The sequence below is a fragment of the Fukomys damarensis genome, unplaced genomic scaffold (genome assembly GCF_012274545.1).
Source record: "Fukomys damarensis isolate Sample0158 unplaced genomic scaffold, DMR_v1.0_HiC HiC_scaffold_27, whole genome shotgun sequence".
Taxonomy (NCBI): Eukaryota; Metazoa; Chordata; class Mammalia; order Rodentia; family Bathyergidae; genus Fukomys; species Fukomys damarensis.
In genome coordinates this window covers 37,120,318-37,139,172 of record NW_022900939.1, presented here as the reverse complement: position 1 = coordinate 37,139,172, position 18,855 = coordinate 37,120,318, and the positions used below count along the sequence as shown (strand labels likewise).

The following is an 18,855-nucleotide window of genomic DNA, read 5'->3' as shown; positions in this document are numbered from 1 at the left end:
TTTATTTTAAACACTTTGTGTTGATAAACTTTAAAATCTTTGTTACTATTTATGATCTATTACATGGGAATTTCTCACAACTGAAATATGTATACTAATGTTTCAATGAATAGAGCTCTACTATGTTGAATCACATTTTGCAAGGTATGATTACATGGGAATAAGGAGGGAATTCTCAACAGAAACTGACTGACTTTATATAGAAAAATGACCTGTAATATTTTTTACACAATTAAAGACTAACTGATAAATTGATTTAATGATTATATTTAGAGATCAATTTCACAATGCTAACTTAAAAATATTTTTGAAAAAATTTTCAGTATAAAACCTAATATTTGGTAAAATTCTGAGAAACTGAGTTATTTTCAGCAGTTGCTGTCTCTGCTGAATTTAAGAGAATGCCCAGTCTCCATAAATAAAAAGTAAATAATGGAAATGTATCAGAAAGCTGAAAGATAGCTTCATCATGCTTCTGAAGATATTTCTTAATTTCTTGGTCGTGCCCTGTACCTGAAGTGTGGTCTTCTTTGTTTTCCATTAGAAGAAGCTGTTCCAAAACCCACAATAGGGAGAAAACATTTTCATAGCGTGCCACATCATAACTGACTTGCACCTATAAATAAAGAAAAAAAACCGGGAAAAATAGGGGTGCAGATTACTAGCTCAGTAAGATGTCAAAGAGTAAGATTAAACTTTTAGACAAAATAAGAATATCTGGTTTGCTGAACATCTCTCTTCCTGTCCCTTTGTTTCACAGAGAGAAGAAGAAAATTTTCTTTAAGGACTTTACAATCATGATGAATGTATTTTTTTCTTGATGGTATATAAAACTCAAAATCTTTTGCTTGAAGTCTAGTTATATATATATTAAGCATCCTTAAACTGAAAATCAAAAATCCAAAATGTTTTAAGACCCAAAATTGTTGAATGTCAACATGGTACACAGAAGAAAATTCCACATCTGACCTCACGAGATAGGTTGCAGTAAAAGTGCAGGTGCACTAAAAATATTGTATAAATTTACTTTCAGACTGTGTGTATAAAAGCATATGAAAAAAGTGTAAATCTCATGTAACTTGGGATGTATTCATAAGATATCTATTTCTAAGTATCCAGATATCTGAAAATCCATAAAAGTCCAAAAATCTGAAATACTTCCCAAACATATTGAATAAGGAATATACAATCTGTAACTCATCATTCAAGTGAATCTGAGAACACGTGAAAAATGTTGACTGTTGAATTTATTATTTTGCCAAAAACATTCGGTTGATATTCCTACCAATGATAATATATGGCTCTTTGGGAATAGGATTTTAGGTACATGTTTGGATATAAAATTCAGCCCTAGAGCAGATAGAATTAAGATCTGTATATGATGAAATGAGGTGTTGTCCTGAGTCTACTCAAATCAAAATGGAGCAAGATTAGACTGTGTGGGATCAAATGCAGGGATAGGAAGAGAAGCATAGGTGTGCCTCTACATAACCTTAATTGGTCTAGGGGCTAGATGTAAGGCAAGTACGGGAAAGGCCTAAACATGGACAACGGCAAGTATAATATGAGAGAATATCACTATCAGTATAAAAACAGAAGCTGGCTTTATTGTTTACTTATTAATTAAGAAATATATCAGAATGCTTATCACCATTTTACAGGCAGGAAACTGGGCTTCTGCAAGGTACACTAATTAGAACAATTCTACATGTCATAACTAGGGAGTTTTTTTCTTATATATTTTGTTCAAGTTCATTAAAAAAGTATTATCGCTGGAAAAAACAAAGAAAAGTATTGAAAACATTTACCAAATCTATCCATTTTAATAATACATAAGTGAAAGAACATTATTTTAGAGTCAGAGGAATTTACTCTATTGGTGGCCCAACAAAAGCAGTCAAATGTGTATGGATAATTAAAAGTTAGCAAATTTTTTCTTTAAAGAAGAAATGAGAGGTGGCTGTATGCCCCTCAAGAAGCACTGGTCATCGTCACCCTTTCAGCGGTGAGGCACAAGTCTTTCAAGCCCATGTATATCAGCCCCTAAGCTGCAGCCCCTTCTGTGTGTTCCCCAACCCAGACACAGGCTAAATGGCTTCAGTGCTCACTCCACACCTCACACACAGCCACTGCCACATAAGAGAGCTTTCCCCACTTGGCCCCAGGACCACAGTGCATTTGTGACCTGGGCACCAGCTCAGATACGCCAGAAGGCTGGGCCCAGCCCTGCCACTGGAACGCTGTACCTCTGAGAACAGCTGTGCTCCATTCCTGGCTTCCTATTTCACCGGCATCTGTGTATTGTGTACTGTCACCAATGCAGCAGCAAGTGTACCCGAGCCCCCAAAGCTAGTCCCATTGCTGTCAAAGTCCCCAGTCCTTCCTCATGTCCCCTTTGCTAAGGGGGAGGGGTGGTGGTGCTCCACTCATCAGAGTCTAATCCCATGACCACTGCAAGACACACTGCAAGCTGAAATAATATATCTTGAGACAGATACATGGAAAGATAGTATGCTAAAATTTATGGGATGTAGTATAGGAATAAATTATTACATCGAAAAGGAGAAAGCTTGAATAAACAACCTAACTTCATACATCTGAGATCTAAGTAAAGGAATAAACAATTGAAAATTAATTAAACTGAGATAGATATATGTATATCAAAGCCTAAGGTAGGCCAAGAAAAAAACAGAGAAAATTCAGATAAATTTACAAATGAATGTCAAAACATTATGCTTAATTTTATATAAAATAAAGGATCACAAGAGGCTACCATAACTATATACAATAAAAATTACATAGCCTTATAGGAACAGAAAAACTCTGGATACCTAAAACCTAAAATACTTAAAAATGAAAAACTCTGAATAGGCCAATAACAAGTAAGAAGAATCCTTAATAAAAGTATCCCATCAAAAAACATGCCAGAAACTTATTTGTTCACTACTGAATGTTACTAAACATTTAAAGAACAAATGCCCATCTTCTTGAATTTTAGCAAAAATTAAAGAAAACAGAATGCTTTTAAATATTTTAAATTAATTTTAAATTTTATAAGGCCAATATTATCCGAGAACAACATCATACCAAAACTCCCTAAGAAAAGAGCTTTACAGGCCAGTAATTTCATGCACACGGATGCAAAGTACACAACAAAATATTAGCAAACCGAATTTAACACATATTAGAAGGATCATACAACATCATTTACCAGAGGTATTTATTTCTACAAAGGCTGTACTTTCAAGGGATAATTTCTATAGTTGGTATTTATTTCTACAATGCCATGATGACCCAAAATCTAAAAATTAATAAATATGATACACTACATTAAAAAAATGAAAAATATGATCATTTGAATTGGTGCAGAAAAGGAATTCAAAAAAATCTAATATCCTTTCATGAAAATATCTTTCAATGAATTAGATGTAGAACAAATGTAAGTCCACATAATAAAGGCCATATATGAAAAGACAAAAGAAACACCACAATCAATTGTGAAAAGTTGGAAGTTTCTCTAAGATCATCAACTAGAAAAGGATGTCCAATCTTGCCACTTGTATTCAACATAGTACTAAAAGGGAGAGGTAGAGCAATTAATCAAGGAAAAGATGCAAAAGGTATACACACTGGAAAATAAGTTAAATTGTTTCTGAAAAAAAATTTTATAAAGAATATCCAAAAACTTCCATTAAAACCTGTTAGAATAAATAATTCAGTAAATTTTTGTTAGAATAAATTAATTCAGTAAATTTATGGAGCACAAAATCAACAGGCAGACATCAGTACTATTCCTATACAATAGCTGGAAAAATAATGAAGAGAAAAAATAACATTCCTCAGAGCTACCAAAAGAATTCAAGGTAAGGCAATGAATGTATGTGTCCAACCACAGGTGAATGGAGGAAGAAAATGTAGTGTATAAAGAAGGACTACAATGCAGCCATAAAAAGGACATCTTTTCATTTGAGCTAAAATGAACGGGTCTGATAGATGTTAAGTGAGATAAGTCAGGCACACAGACAAATACCGTTATGTCTCACTTATAAGTGGAATCTAATAGAACTGACAACACAGACAGGGAGTAAATGACCAGTTAAGAGCAGCTGGGAAGTGGGAAGACCAGGGGATATTTTGGACAAAGGAAACAGCATTTCAGTTAGACAACCGTAAATATAAGACATCTATTTTGCACCATAGTAGCCACAGTTAGTAGCAATACATATCTGAAATTCATTGAGAGTAGTTTATAAACATTCTCACAAGAAATGATGAGATGTAACACACATAACTGGATTGTTTTAGCCCTTCTCAAAAAATATACATTAATAATATAAATAGAATTATATAATATAAAATGTATATGAATCTATATCAAAACATTATTTTGGATGCCACAAATCGATGCAGTATTTACTTTTCAATTAAAAGAGATAATGGAGAGGTGGAAGTTGCCTGAGAAACTGTAGGCTAGGCTCTTCTTTTGAATCTGTATTGTCTCCTCCTTTTTATCTCAATAAAAAGAAAAGGGTAGTGGCAAAAAAACAAAACAAAACAAAACAAAAAACAACAGAAAAGGAACAAGCTCTCGAACTGCACTATATCCACCGTCCTCCCAAGCGTGAGGACACTGTCGTAGGCTGTGCACGGTATGTGCCCTAGCAACACCCAGACCCACCTCCGCTGTGCATCGGGACGGCACGGGTCCACCGGGGTTTCCTCAGTCTCCATCAATGCACAGCTTTTCAGTGTTCCACCTCATGTTCTGGGTGGTTGTATGCATTTTTATTGCCTGTTATGCCTGTCGGATGCTATAGGAAGCCCGTGTGCTCCTGTCACTAGAATTTCTAGAGGGACTAAAACAATATCTGTGCCCTTTAGGATTCTCAATCTGTATTTGGTGTTCTGATCAGGAATCATAGTTAAGAGACACTACTGTTGTGACATCGTGACATTTTTCGAAATTAAAATTACTTTTCAAATATTTTCTTCACAAACAAGAAGTTTGCACAATGTTTTTAGCCTGACCATGTTAGAAATACTTAGAAATTTTTAACTTGCTCATTGAAGACCACAACAGACCAAATTCTTCCATCAGTCAATAGATAATTCCTCTTTAACCATTCTAGTACTGCTATAAACACAGCACCATTACTTATAATTTAACAGAAATTGGGTAAGTGATTAAATATAATTATACATTAAAAGGCAAAACCATTTCCTTCACTTTAAAGCTTTAACTACATTTGGGCTACTGTACTAGGCAGGAGTGGTACAAATAACCCTAGGGCTCTCCTTTATTCATAATATTTATTATATTCTGTAATTTACCTTATTGGACCCTTACATTGCATTAGAATTTTATGAGGCTGATGATTCCTCTTTTCAAAGCTATTTAGCTATTTAATTTCTAACTCCACCATGATTCTTATGTATAATATAGTTTCATAAGCAGTAAAGAACTCCCAAATTGTACCAAATATGGAATAAAGGCATGTTTTGATGAAGGGCAGACGATCCAAGTTAATTTCAGGAGAAGGGAGCACATCCTGGCACCTTGTGGTCTGCTTGGAGAATCCCACTTTGAGCATGTGTAGCTCTGCTTCCAGGTAGGCTGAGTCTTCAGGGTCCTGTCCCGTTCCTCTGTTCTTCTGCACTTTGTCTTTTCTCATAACAGGATTTACGTATCTGTCTTGGGTTTCATCTTTATGCTAAAATGTGCGTTCTCATAAATAACCAGAGAAACGTTTTGCTTCAAGATATTAAACAGCTCACAGAATATTAAAGTGAAGCTAGCTTCATTCTTTAGAAACAGGATGCATTAGCTATGCTCCCTTGGAACACGACTGATTGGCCTGTCTGTGGGAGAGATCTGTCCTGTCGCTCCTAAATCCCATCACGCTGGAAGCCACTGCTCTGTTAATCACTTGTTCTTTTCCTTCCTTTCTTCTCCCCCCTCACCCTTTTCTCCCTTCTTTTTTCTCTCTCTGTTTTTCTCCTACCCTCTCTATCTTTTTCTTTCTGTACTGGAGATTGAACATAAGGCCTTTGCATTGAGCTACCCCCAGCCCATTAAAAAAAAAAATGATACAAGGTCTCACTAAATTGCCCAGAGTGCTGGGATTACAGGTGTGTGCTGACAGCTGCCACACCAGGAATGCTCTCTCACTTTATGAGTTAGTGCCATAAACAAAATAAAATTTAAATTAATGGTACTGTAAAGATGACTGATAATTCTTCTGCCATATTTTGTGGTGACATTTATACCCTCCCTCTCAGACTGGACTTAATCACTTCTGGGTCAGAAAATAACCAATACAGATGGAACTGACTCACCTGGAAAATACCTAGGTGCTTCATCCGAGTACTCTACCAAAGAGTTAAATGAACCCTTGCAGGATGGGTGTGTACAAGTGGTGACTGAAAAGTTTGGCATGTGTTTAAATTAAAAGTTTTATTACAGTAAAAGAACACTGTAATTAATTACCCTCAAAATACTTTCCCTTGATTTGAGCACACTAATCCCGTCAATCGTGCCCCTTTCTGAAGAAATTCTGGAAGTCCTCTGTCTAGAATGTCCTTAGCTTCTTCCATATCCTAAGTGGTTTCAAAACATTGACCTTTAATGGTCAGTTTGAGATTGGGGAAGAGCTAGAAATCTCTTGAAGCCAGATCTGCTCAGTAAGGTGGATAAGGACACAGTGAAGTGTTTTTACAAGCCTGCATTTCCATTAGACTGCACTAGACAGAAATATAAACTATACTTTTTTCACACCTTGTAAAAACTCTCAGGAGAAAGAACTTCCAGAACTGTTTCAGAATGTGACAGGAATATGGGCTAAGTATGTTCAAGCGAGGGAGAGTATGTTTAGTGTGACTGATGGCACTGTGCCTTTTGCTCTAATAATTTTTTAAAATTTAAACACTTATTTTCCAATTACCCATAATACAATGTTGTCAGTTTATCTATGTCTTTCAATTTGAAGGAGCCATGAAAACAGGTTGGTTATATAGTCTGATAGCTACTTCTTATCAATTTAATCCCATTCCTTACAACGGGAACCTTTATATGAGGAAATAATTTCCTAGTAGAATATCACTGGATATTTCTGCAGAGCATACTCAAAATTCAAACATTAATTTTAATTCTATTCTTGGGCTGAGCTTGAGAATGTCAAAGTGTCCAAATATTTCTTAAATGACAGAAAATGTTAATTGTTCTTTACATGTTGTTAAATTATACTTCAAAATACAAATTCTTTACTTCAGACTACATTCACTGTCCTAAATATTGTTATGGTTGGATTTAGGTGAAAGTTAACTTGATATTTTTTGTGGAGACTTAACCTTGAAGGAGATAGTGCTCACTGCTTAAGCCATATCACATTTTCCTTCTTCCACATCAACAGAGCAACAGTTTTATTCTAAGAATGGATTTACTATAAATTTAATTCTCTGGCCTCCTTTGGGCTTACCGTGGTTCACAGGTGGAAGTCTAACGTGGAGGGGCTTCTGGGAAAGCCAATTAATTGGAATGCACCTTTAGCCCGTTTCCCTTCATCCTGTTCTTGCTTGAAAATACAGAGGCAATGGCTGAAGACAGGACAGCCATCCTGTGAGCTGGAGGATGGAGGCCCCAGAGGGATAGGCAGGGTCAAGTTCCTGAGGGCCCTGGGCACCCCAATATTCCCGTGTGGGATGCTAAATCCTCCTGTATTCCTTTCATCCACTGAGGTCTTCTAGAATTGGAACCTTGGGATTTCATCCAGCCAGAGATGGAATGTTTAACCCTTTAGAAGTTGCTGCCCTCTGTGTCTGAGATTGGAAAGGTAGAGATAGCTAAAAATATAAAATGAAGCCACAGTCTTTGGCAGCAAAGCATGTAACAAAAGGTACTGTGGAAGTTTAGTTTCTAGTTTGGATGTTTACATATAATGCTATAAAATGAGAAAATGTAACAGATCATTAAACTCAATGACTTGATAATTTATGTGCACTGGGCAAGGGTGTACAGAGGTGCAGCTTGTCATGTTCACAAATAAGCAAGCTGCTGTAGAAGGAGTAAAAACATAACATAACATTTTTCTTATTGCTACAAAAGCAACAGGTGCAGAGAAAATTTAGGAAGTTAAAAAGCAAAAATTAAGTCAAAAAGTACAGCCACATAACCGACAAGTTAAATTAAATGTTCACTGAATACAATATACCATTAGCTCAGTATCGCATGTGCCTGATTTATTCAGACAGAAGTAAGATACAACTCAAATTAGTTGTCTCCTAAAAGAATGAATTCAACACAGTGCTTTGAGGAAAAGGTCAGCAGCCATCATGATAATTAAGTGGGAAACATATCCCTGACTTTTAATGTCATCCTTTTTTATTTAGCAGAAGGCAGTGGTAGGGAGTAGATTTCAGTCAAGGATTCTAAGCATGCGAGGATAACTTTCTCTGAACAACTTGCTGAACAGCCTGGAGCTTGCTAAGCACAGGAGACAGCGCTGAAAGAACTGACGAGTAACCATAGGTTTAGCAAGGCCAGCACGATGAAGCAGCTAACCATGCAGGTGACAGTGCTCAGGACACAGCAGAAAAAATCTCACGCAGATTTTCATGTACATGAGATCAATGAGTCTGGAACGACCACAGCAGCTCGCATTGATCTAGGCTGGGTCTCCAAAGGCTGGATCATATCCTTTCCTCTTCCGCACCTGGGTGTTGGGCCCGGTTTGAGGCACTACAAAGCTCTGGCCAGAGGGGGGGTACAGTGAATCCGGGGGATTTTCCAGTGATGAATTGTGAGTCAGGCAAAAAAGGGAGTGAGGGACAGAGATTGGTGAATCATCTTTCGATTAAAGGGCAAAGCAAAGGAGAATGGATATTAATCTGTTCTGCTTTAGAGGAATGACAGTATACTTAGTGACATAAAATGTGGACTCCTGAGAGGCGTTCTAAAGGGATCTTGTCTAATTTGTTGAGTAACTTAGATGAGTTTTTCTAAGTTATAAAAACTACTAACATTTGGTATCTTGATATTTTGTTTTGCTATGTAGCCCAGGTTGACCTTTAACTCTCCATCCTCCTGCTTCAGCCTCCAAAATGCTGATTATAGGTATATGCCACTACACCTGGATTTAAATTTATTTTTGAGGTGGAAGTTTTGTAATCAAGTAATAGCAAAAGGAGTAGGCTGACAAAGATGGCCTACAGTCAAAGAGAAGTTTGAATAAGAATCACAGGTGGGAGAATATGTCTTATATTTGTCTGACAGAACTGTGTACTAGGACCCGCAGGTGGATATATGAAGGAGAGGCCTTTACTGCTTGAGATTTTTGATAAATGAGTCTCTTTGTAGAAATACTGTCGGACTAACACACGTTCATTGCTTATGGAATCCCCACTCAGCCATTTACTAGGCACGAGATCTGGGTGAGTTGTTTAACTCCCTCAAACCTCATTTTACTCATGTGAATTTGGGAAGAGTAACAGCTCCTCCAGTGAAATTCTGCGAAGAATAGATCACATATTCACAACTCAGCACAGGTGAGGTGCAAATACTCAAACAAACATTATCTATTATCGGTTATTATCACTATTATGTTTTTGCCAAATGTGAAAAACACTGGTGTCTCCAGCCTTACAGAACAGCGCACCGAGAGGAAAGCTGCCAGCTGAGGTGCAAATACTCAAACAAACATTATCTATTATCGGTTATTATCACTATTATGTTTTTGCCAGATGTGAAAAACACTGGTGTCTCCAGCCTTACAGAACAGTGCACCGAGAGGAAAAGCTGCCAGTGTTAGCGAAGCACTGCACGGAGCCCAGCTACTGAAAACAGTCACTGTATCGCTCACCTAGAGAGGTGCAAAAGGGTCTAAGCACATAAAACTTATAAACTGAGCTGTCTAGCAGAGCATTTCTTTTTTGCACATTAAGGGTAGGATCATGCTAAGGAACCTAAATGTGAGATGATTCTTTTAAGGCCTTTCTGATACAGGAAATCGCTGGGGAAGGTATAACATGGATTCACATGGGACATAAACAACTGCAAAAGGTTCCATTCATCCTAGTTCCTCTACCCTCAATCCTTAAAAAAATTTAATTAGACAGATTTATTTCTTTTATTTTTAAATTATATTTTCTAGTTAGAGAATTAAGGGGAAATAGATAAACTTGTTTAAGTCTATTCTAAAGATGTTAGTTTAAAAAAGTTTTAAATAGCTCAGTAAGGCAATGTAACCCAATAACATCATAGATTAAATCCTTAATATTTAACATTTTTATATTTGCACATTTCTCTGGAGAAATATCCCACAGTTTGACTCCCAATTATTGCTTTCTTGGTCAATGATTAAGAAGATGGTGGACACGATAATAAGAGGGGTGTCATCTCAATTTTAATTCCCAGATCTCTTACATAAGAATAAGGAGTTCCTAATACATGTTACACATCTCTGTTCTCACAGATCTCCCAAGTCACCTTTAAATGGCATTTCCCTGCTTTCCTACTGTGCCCCAAATTATGGGGTCATCAATCCTACTCATAAGGACTTATTTTATACTATATTATTTTATACTATATTATTATAATAGTCTAAGGCTGGAAATCTCTTTCAAGTATGTTTAGGAAACAACTTGATCACTTTATTTGTCTGGATTGAATAACGTTAGCTCTTGACAAAACAATACAAACCAGAAGACTCTGTTATTGATTTTAAAACTATTATGTGAAGAACAAAATATAGGGACTGGAGTTAACACAGCCAACTTTTCTAAGGAATAACTCAGGTAGGGGTACCTAGCATCTTAAAAATATATTCATCTCTGTGCCTTTCTTTTCTTCTTTCTCTTCTGTCCTTTCAGAAATGTTTATCGGGCATCCTCAGGTGCCTATGGTAATTTCTGGGAATATAAAGATAAATATGGCAGGAACCTTGCCCAAGAATGCTCCTAGTATAGGTTAAGAATCCTTTATCTAAAGTACTTGGGGCCAGGAATATTTCCGATTTCAGCTTTTTATTATTGATTCTGTAATACCTGCATGTACATAATGAGATATCATTGGGATAGGACACAAGTCTAAACACGGAATTCATTTATACTTAGTCTGAAAGTAATTGAATGTTTTTAGTGTTTCTTTGTTTTGACTGCAACCTGTTACATGAAGTCATTTTATGAAATTTTCTATTTACTGTGCCACACTGGTGTTCAACAAAAGTTTGGAATTTGGGAGATGTGTGTTTTGTATTTTTGCATTATTGATGCTTAGCCTTTATGTGCAAAGGAAGTAAATAATGGTGCCTCAGAGGGCATGCTACAGGATTTATAAAGGAACTCTAAAAGGAAGTGAGTCAAACGATGGAGACAGCAAATGAAGTTAGCTATGTATGGAGATCCTGGACCCTGGCTTCATCCCAGGAAGTATTGCAGAATTTCTCAGGAGTTATGGCTTAATGGTTTTTGTTTGTTTGTTTTCAGTAATGGTATAAATGCTTATTTGGCTACTACTACGGAGTATCTGTCTCAGCCTGGTGAGTAATCACTAAGGCAAGGTAGAGGCACACAGGTAGTAAGTGAGAGCATGACAGCACGATGAATCCCTGAAACAGTTTGTTTAGCATAATCCTTACTCCTCAACCTTCTCTTGGACAGTGGAAGCAGACTGGATTGGTATGTGCACTCAAGGGCAAATTTTATACATTAACAAAAATCTTAAAGGGTGTTGGGTTTATGAGAGCTATGGTCACTTTCAGTTTTGATGTTTATTTACCTGACAGGCAGAAATAGACAAGAGGAAGCACTAAAGCAATATTCGTGGGGGACAACGGACTATTTTAATTAGTTGAGCCATTCTTACTATATAATTAAGATAGGGACTGAGGAAAAAAATCAGAGCTTGTGAAATACCTGCTACATATTAGTCAGAGATATCCATTTGGCCATTATTGATGGAAAACACATGTGTAAACATCCAAAAGGGGAAAAATCAACAAAAAAAATCTTTAAAAAAAAATTTAGAAATCTAAATAGTAATGACCCAAGAAAGCATCAAAATTTGGTTGGCCAGACAAAGACAAGAGCAAGATTTGTTGGATTATCATCATGGATTGCCCAGACAGGCAAAAACAATAGGCTAAAATCTCACCGTAGGAGCTGGTCAGCTAAATTCTGAAAAAAAAAATTTTTAAATAAACAATAAGTGCATATTTTTAAGAGCACTGGAGGCAAAGTCCATGATTAGTGAGTAGGTCCATTAGTGACCAAATCATTCTGACGGTTTTGTTTGGAACTTGAAAACAAAATTTGATTGTCTTCATTCAGGTTAGTTACTTATTTCCCAAAGGCCAAGTGAGCAGTCTAGATTCACAGAAAACAAAAGCGAACACATTTGTTCTGTTTTCTTCCTCCTCGTAGCATGTATCACCACTAATTTAATGAAATAAGTTCATCAGAACTTGATGTCAAAGGTTAAGTGAAACTACTACATATGAAAAGGGTGGGAAACAGAAAGGAGAAACAAATTATGTGTGTCTACCAATATCCATGTTTCATTTTTAAATACTATTGACTGCTATGCCCTTCTGTTTTACCATTTTAGTACAACTGCAATAAAGTAAAATTAATCCTTTTAAATATATAATTTTATACATTTTAGCAACTTACTTTTAAGAATAAGGTGATACAGCATTAAAAAATACTGTTTTCATACAGAGAAAGCATTCCTACTTCAACCCTGTGATGCTGTTTAACAATATTCCAACTGCTTTGTAACCTTCCATCTAAATGATTTTTATTTTAAGAAATGCACCAGTAAGTCCGATTGTTACTACCTTCCATGAAATATTTCACCACACTTACTATAATTTTGTTCCCTGAAGATATACTGCAGAGATTTTTTTAAGAGAAAAAGTCCATATGTAATACAAAAGGCTTAGAAAGAACTAGATGTCAAGCTATAAATTTTTATAGTTAACTGTTTTCATTACCTTCACACTGTGAAACTACTGGGGAAATTTATTTCACACACACACACACACACACACACACAGACACACACACACAGTTGCCTTAGGAAATCTTTCTTGTGTTAGTGGTTGTTGAGAATTGCAACCTGATTCTATTTTAGGAATCTAAATAGGAATGATCCATGACATCCAAATGTGGTCAACCAGACCAAAGGCAGGAGCAAGATGTGTTGGAGTATCATCCATGATTGCTAAAGAAAAAGCAGTTTAGAGTGAGAGTGCTGAATGAGAGAACACAGACCCAATGATACTTATATTAGTTCATTCTGACAAAAAATATTTCCTCAGTAGCTACTGTCAAGATGTATCAGCCACTTTCCCACCCCTGGGACAAAATATCCCACATTCACAACTTAAAGCAGGGAAGGTTTATTTCAGCTCATGGTTCAGGGGATTCAGTCCATGGTTAACTGGCTTCAGAATAGAAATGGCATGGTGGCACGGCAGAGGAAAGCTGAGAAAGCACAGAGAAAAGAGAGAAACGAGGGAAGAGAATACACCCTTCCAGATTAAGTCTCCAGAGACTTGCTGCAAGAAGTCCTCATGTCTCTAACGGCACATTCAGCTATAAACTCATCAGTGAGTAACTGATGGGAATAATGCCTCCAAATTCCCATCACCTTCGAAAAACCCCATCTCTGAGCAAATGAGAATGTAGAGAGATAGGTGAGATCCAAGCCTTAACATAAGCACGACACCGGGGTAGATTACGAGGTAATGAATTGCGCCTTCCTATTCTTCAAATTCATATTCCTATTCGCACAATTCATAGTGGAATTATACATGTAAATAATCATAATAAAATTTGATAGATATTGTGAAATGCTTAGGTAAGTGGTGTTACTGTGGCAGTAGTAATGCTGCTGAATGACACAGTGAAGATATGTAAAGCATGTACTCAGAGTAATCACAAATGCTAAGTGCTAGTGTTCTGAAAATTAAACATGCAAAAGCATAAAAGCAAACAAACACAATTTAGGAAATTCAAACTTTGGCTTAAACACACTGAGAACAAAGCAAATAGAACCTAGGCTGTATGTTGTATTAATCCACACATTAAACAGTTCATCTTTTTCAGATGTATGTAGCAGAACTAACACCTCATATTCTGAGATGCATTTATTTATAAAACAGATAATTTTACTTAACCAATACTGTATGAATTTTGACTTTATAAAACACTTCAGGAAAAAAGTTCCTAGTAGGTTGACTACCATTAATTTATATTAAAAAGATAGTTAAAATAAATATTGACCACATACAAATATAATTTTTGTTAATTTTACTGAAAGTCCAATAAGTTTTACCTTTACTTAGAAAGTAAATGATTCTGCTCATATTAGAAAGAGATACATCTTTACTCAAATTCAAATATAAATATATTTCCTGGGTATAACAGATTGAAAGCATTAAATGATGCACTTAATAATACAACAAAATCCCTCCAAATACTCCTAGAAAGTGGGTTGGGCAATAAAAATTAAAACATTTTACTCAAAAGCTTTCTAAAAAAATCTCATTATGTTTCCTATGTAAGGAAATGCAGTTTCACGTTAAGTACTCTACTCAGGGGCAACAAAACTCCACTTATGTGGATCTCTTGCTTCTAAATGTTAAGCACCCAGGAATCCTGCAGATCCTGAGACAGTGAATGGGCTCCTACAGAACCATTTCTCGCAGCCTGCACATTTGCCACCTTAGAGAAGGTCACTGGGTCCTCATTCATATCCTCCCAACTCACGTAAGAAGCTAATTCTGAGGGCAAAAAGGGCAGAGAAGGAAAAGCTGCTAAAGGAAATTACTACAAGTGAGAATTGAGAGCAAAGGACAAGCCAGGAAAAAACCTACAAACCTCAGACATGAAAATTTCTGGGTCTTAGAATGGAAAACGAGCTCTACATTAACGAATGTTTCTCTGAGGATATAATTCAAACATAACATGATTAAAATAAAGTGATGCTTACAACTAACAAAGTGCAAGGAATAGTGAGGCCAGCCAGCAGATTAGTACCACTTATGTGGGCTGACCTGTGCTTTACCTGTTAAACCAAGCTCCCTAATTGGTGACAAAGAGCTCTTTGCATGGAAACATCCAAGTAACTATGTCACTGAATTCATGTTTTTCCATAGATTTGATTGAGGCAGTCATTTAAAATACTATGTAAGTCATGTAAAAGTTGTTATACAGAAAACATTTCAACTTTCATTTGCAATGATTTTACATGAAAATTTTAAAAAGTAGTGCACTTTTACCTAGAGTGTATTTTGCTAAATGGTAGAACTAGGACGTGCTTCCTTTTCTGGATTCTGTGGCTGGAGAATGTGGAAAGGAGTGGATACTGCAATTCTCAGAAACTCAAACCAAATTGAAAAGGTCATACAGTACCTTTGGGGTTTTTTTTTCTCATTGAGTTTATTGGTACATTTTCGGTATACAGTACAGTTACATTCATCATTGGGATCTTGCACCCTTACATGACAGGTCTTGGTTCTCATTTTTTCCCCTTGTCTCTGCCCTCCCTTCACCCCTCCTCCCTCCCCCTTTACAAACACTTTCTAGTGTGAGAAACTGAAAGTGATAATATTCTCAGTTTTTATAAAGACTTACAAGTGCACCTTTTATTTATTTATTATGCATTTTACCTAAAATTTATTTCAAATCATTTGTAGTATTCATCAGGAGAAGGTTTGTGACTACTTATTTATTGTTTGTTTGGAATACTGATAGTCAACAATATTACATTACAAATTTACTTTTATTTGCCAGTTAAAAGTGGTCAGAACTTCGAATCACAAAGTTATATATTTAATATTTCTTTTCTTTGGCCCAAATGGAAAATGCATGCAGAATATCCAAGAGGATCAAGTCTTCCTCGGAGACACAACAATGCTGCCCCCAATGACCACCAGTACTTACTGCAAACAAGTCTTTCAGAACAAGTTGCTGTAAATCAGTTAATACATTTGCTACAAAAATTCATTGTTAAATTTTAATTACAAAAGATTGAGCATTATTAAATACTTTTGATTTGTTTCTATCTGGTTCAGGCTATTACAATTTGGTCATCTCTATTCTACACTGTAAAGGGGTTACTAGTCATGCTATGAATTATCTTTTCCAAAATGTGTTTCTGCACTCATTCAAGGATTTTCTTTTATGTGCATGCTTCAGTAAGAATTCTGAAAGAAAGTCATTCTCATATCTGCAAGTATCTCTTCGAGTCCTCTTGACTCAGTGAGATTTCCAAAATTGCAGTTGAGTGGTTTCTGGATCACAGCATTTTTGTTATCCCCAAAACAAAACTGTTAGGAGAACAATATGTATCAGTGCTGCCATCAGCCACAGCAACTGATCATTCTGAAGTACTTATCTTGCAAGAGGCCCGAGGGGACATTTCTGAATATCGATATTTAAGAAGGCTGCTTAAGTTTGAACCTCCAGCCATTTACTTGGATACGTTTGTAATCCACAAAAAGTTGACAAATCTAACTGCGTGAGGAAATTTTCTCCTGTCAGATAACAGGAATGAGGGTAAAAGGCATAATTTTCTTGCCTTCTGAAAGTTAGTGGTTCAACCGTTCAAGGATTGTCTTCTGAAATATTCAGCCTTGGAAATGGGAGTGTTGCCACCTGTTAATGGGGTTATATGAGTACAATTTAGAAGGATCCCAAGAGATTAAGAATAAAAAAGGAAGATAATGCACATGTATACACACTCAATCCTGTTTTCAGCTAGTAGTATTAAGAGCTAAGTGTGATTATATTTATTTGTGTCACACAAAAATACAGATTATAGATGCCTATAGGAATCAAGTGAATTCAAAAATGGACATTTCTAACATTTCAGCCAGTATAGATTTTAAAACTCCATTTTTCTTAAAGGTTTCACAGTCTACAGTTTTAGCTTTAAATTAGTAGCTGCTTCACAAAGGAGTATGTACAAGGGATTCAAGTCTTTGTTCTAGTGGCCATGACCTTGATATTTCAAATTTTAATTATGATTATCTTTCTCTTCCTTCTTTTCTTCCCTTTTCCACAGTTTTTCTATTTCTGTTTCTAATATAAGAAGCACTTGTTGAAACATTTTGTCATTGGAGTTGTTCTGCTATCTTGCCTCATATTTTTCTAAATTAATATGATATATAATTTAATGACTGATCAATATATAGATTGCTTTGGTAGCAACATTGTGAGTGTTCTGTTACTCAACGTTATAGGAGGAGAGGGAACAATTAAGGAAAGGAAGAGGAAACTAATATTTATTGAATAACAGTTCTGGCTGAGAACTGTGCTAGGTACTTGACATATATATATTCTCCTTTAAACCAGAAAGGGCACTTGGTCTCACAGATAAAGACCCAGTGTGGCTGACCTATGTCACAGCAGTCCTAGGATCCTCTCTCATTAAGTCTCTACTGCTCTGAATCATGTGCTGCCTCTTACCCTAAATTTCACTAGCTAGTGGTATGATCTCAGAGTGGTCAGTTATGCACTGATTTGCATCATTCCAGAAAAAAGGATGTGAAGTAGATGAACCTCTTAATCTTGCTGGGTTCCAGTTTCTTTAAAGATTTCAACTAGATATTGTCTGGAGCACTGTGGTTTCGTAAATGTCACAGACTAGAGTCTGTTGTTTTGTTTTGTTTATTTGGTACCAGGAATTGAACTCAGGTCCCTGTGCTTGCGAGGCAGGCAGCAGAACCACCGAGCTAAATTCCCGGCCCATACAGACTACAGTCTGTTCAAAGTGTCCAGATCGAGTTGTTCAGGCTGAGTGATATGTGATGTGGATGCTACCTGAAAAATACACATTTCACTCTGATTCTTAAGGTTATTCAAATTTTCAAAATCTATTTATTTCTGTCAGATAACCACATGAAGAGAATTACTTTAGTGCAAAACAATATGCAATAGTACATAATCCATGTTTATTAGTGAAAATTAAAATTCCTTTACAAGATTTCTGAATTTCTCATCTTTGCAGTCCATACCTCCCTGACAACTGTTTAGTTCTGATATCGTTTTAAGATTGGTTTTACAATTTCATACCCTTAAAATGTGCCTTGAAGAGTGCTACATGTTTTAAAGTCACCGCAAACACAGCAAAAAGCTAAAGCCACTGTTAAGCCACGTTTTGACAACAGATCACAAATACTTCCTTGCATTGGTCACATGGTCATTTACTCACAAGCCACACACCCACACAGTATTTTCAAATGGCCTACTACATGCTAATAAAATGCAGGGCCTGTGTGAGAGTGAATTTAAAAGAAATAAAAAGTGCCTCATAGGAGTATGTACTATAGAAAAAAAGAAGTAAACACCTAAACATACCCTCAGAGCAAGGAGTGCTATTAAATAAAGAAGTAGAAGACAGACACGGGCAACCACAGGAAATGGGGCTTCCTGTAACAGGGCCACCAGCAGAGCAGCAGCCTTTTGTGAAGGGAAGCACAGTGAGACCTTCCTGCAGACAGCACAGCACGGCCAGGTACAGGGGCACGCTCCGGCTAAGACCTTCATCTTTAAAAGAAAGCAGACTGAAAACAGGCAATGTCTCCAACCTGCCTCCCTTCTTCATGACTCACAAATACTCATTTTTACCTTCTATATGAGCATTTCTTGAGAAAACAACATTCGATTTGCATGTCAGGAATTCTGGATTTAAAGCTACAAATACAGAGATATAGAGCTCTAAACACAGAAATACAAATTAAGGTTGAATTTAAAATGAGTTTATTCTACAGCATGACTAATTTTTCAAGCATCTTTTAAAATTTTAATTATTTTAAACAGAAGGAAAGAACATAAAAAGTCAAGATTCCTTTT

The 18,855-nt window shown here is 36.2% G+C and overlaps 1 protein-coding gene across 1 annotated transcript in view; it reads right to left on the bottom strand.

Moving 5' to 3' along the window:
• Nucleotides 1-331: 331 nt before the first annotated feature.
• Nucleotides 332-18,855, bottom strand: part of Mei4 (meiotic double-stranded break formation protein 4) — a 161,612-nt gene continuing 143,088 nt past the window's right edge. Inside the window, exon 5 of the mRNA XM_010617916.1 lies at nt 332-616. Within this exon, the coding sequence (XP_010616218.1) occupies nt 332-616 (285 nt within the window). The remainder of the gene's footprint in view (nt 617-18,855) is intronic.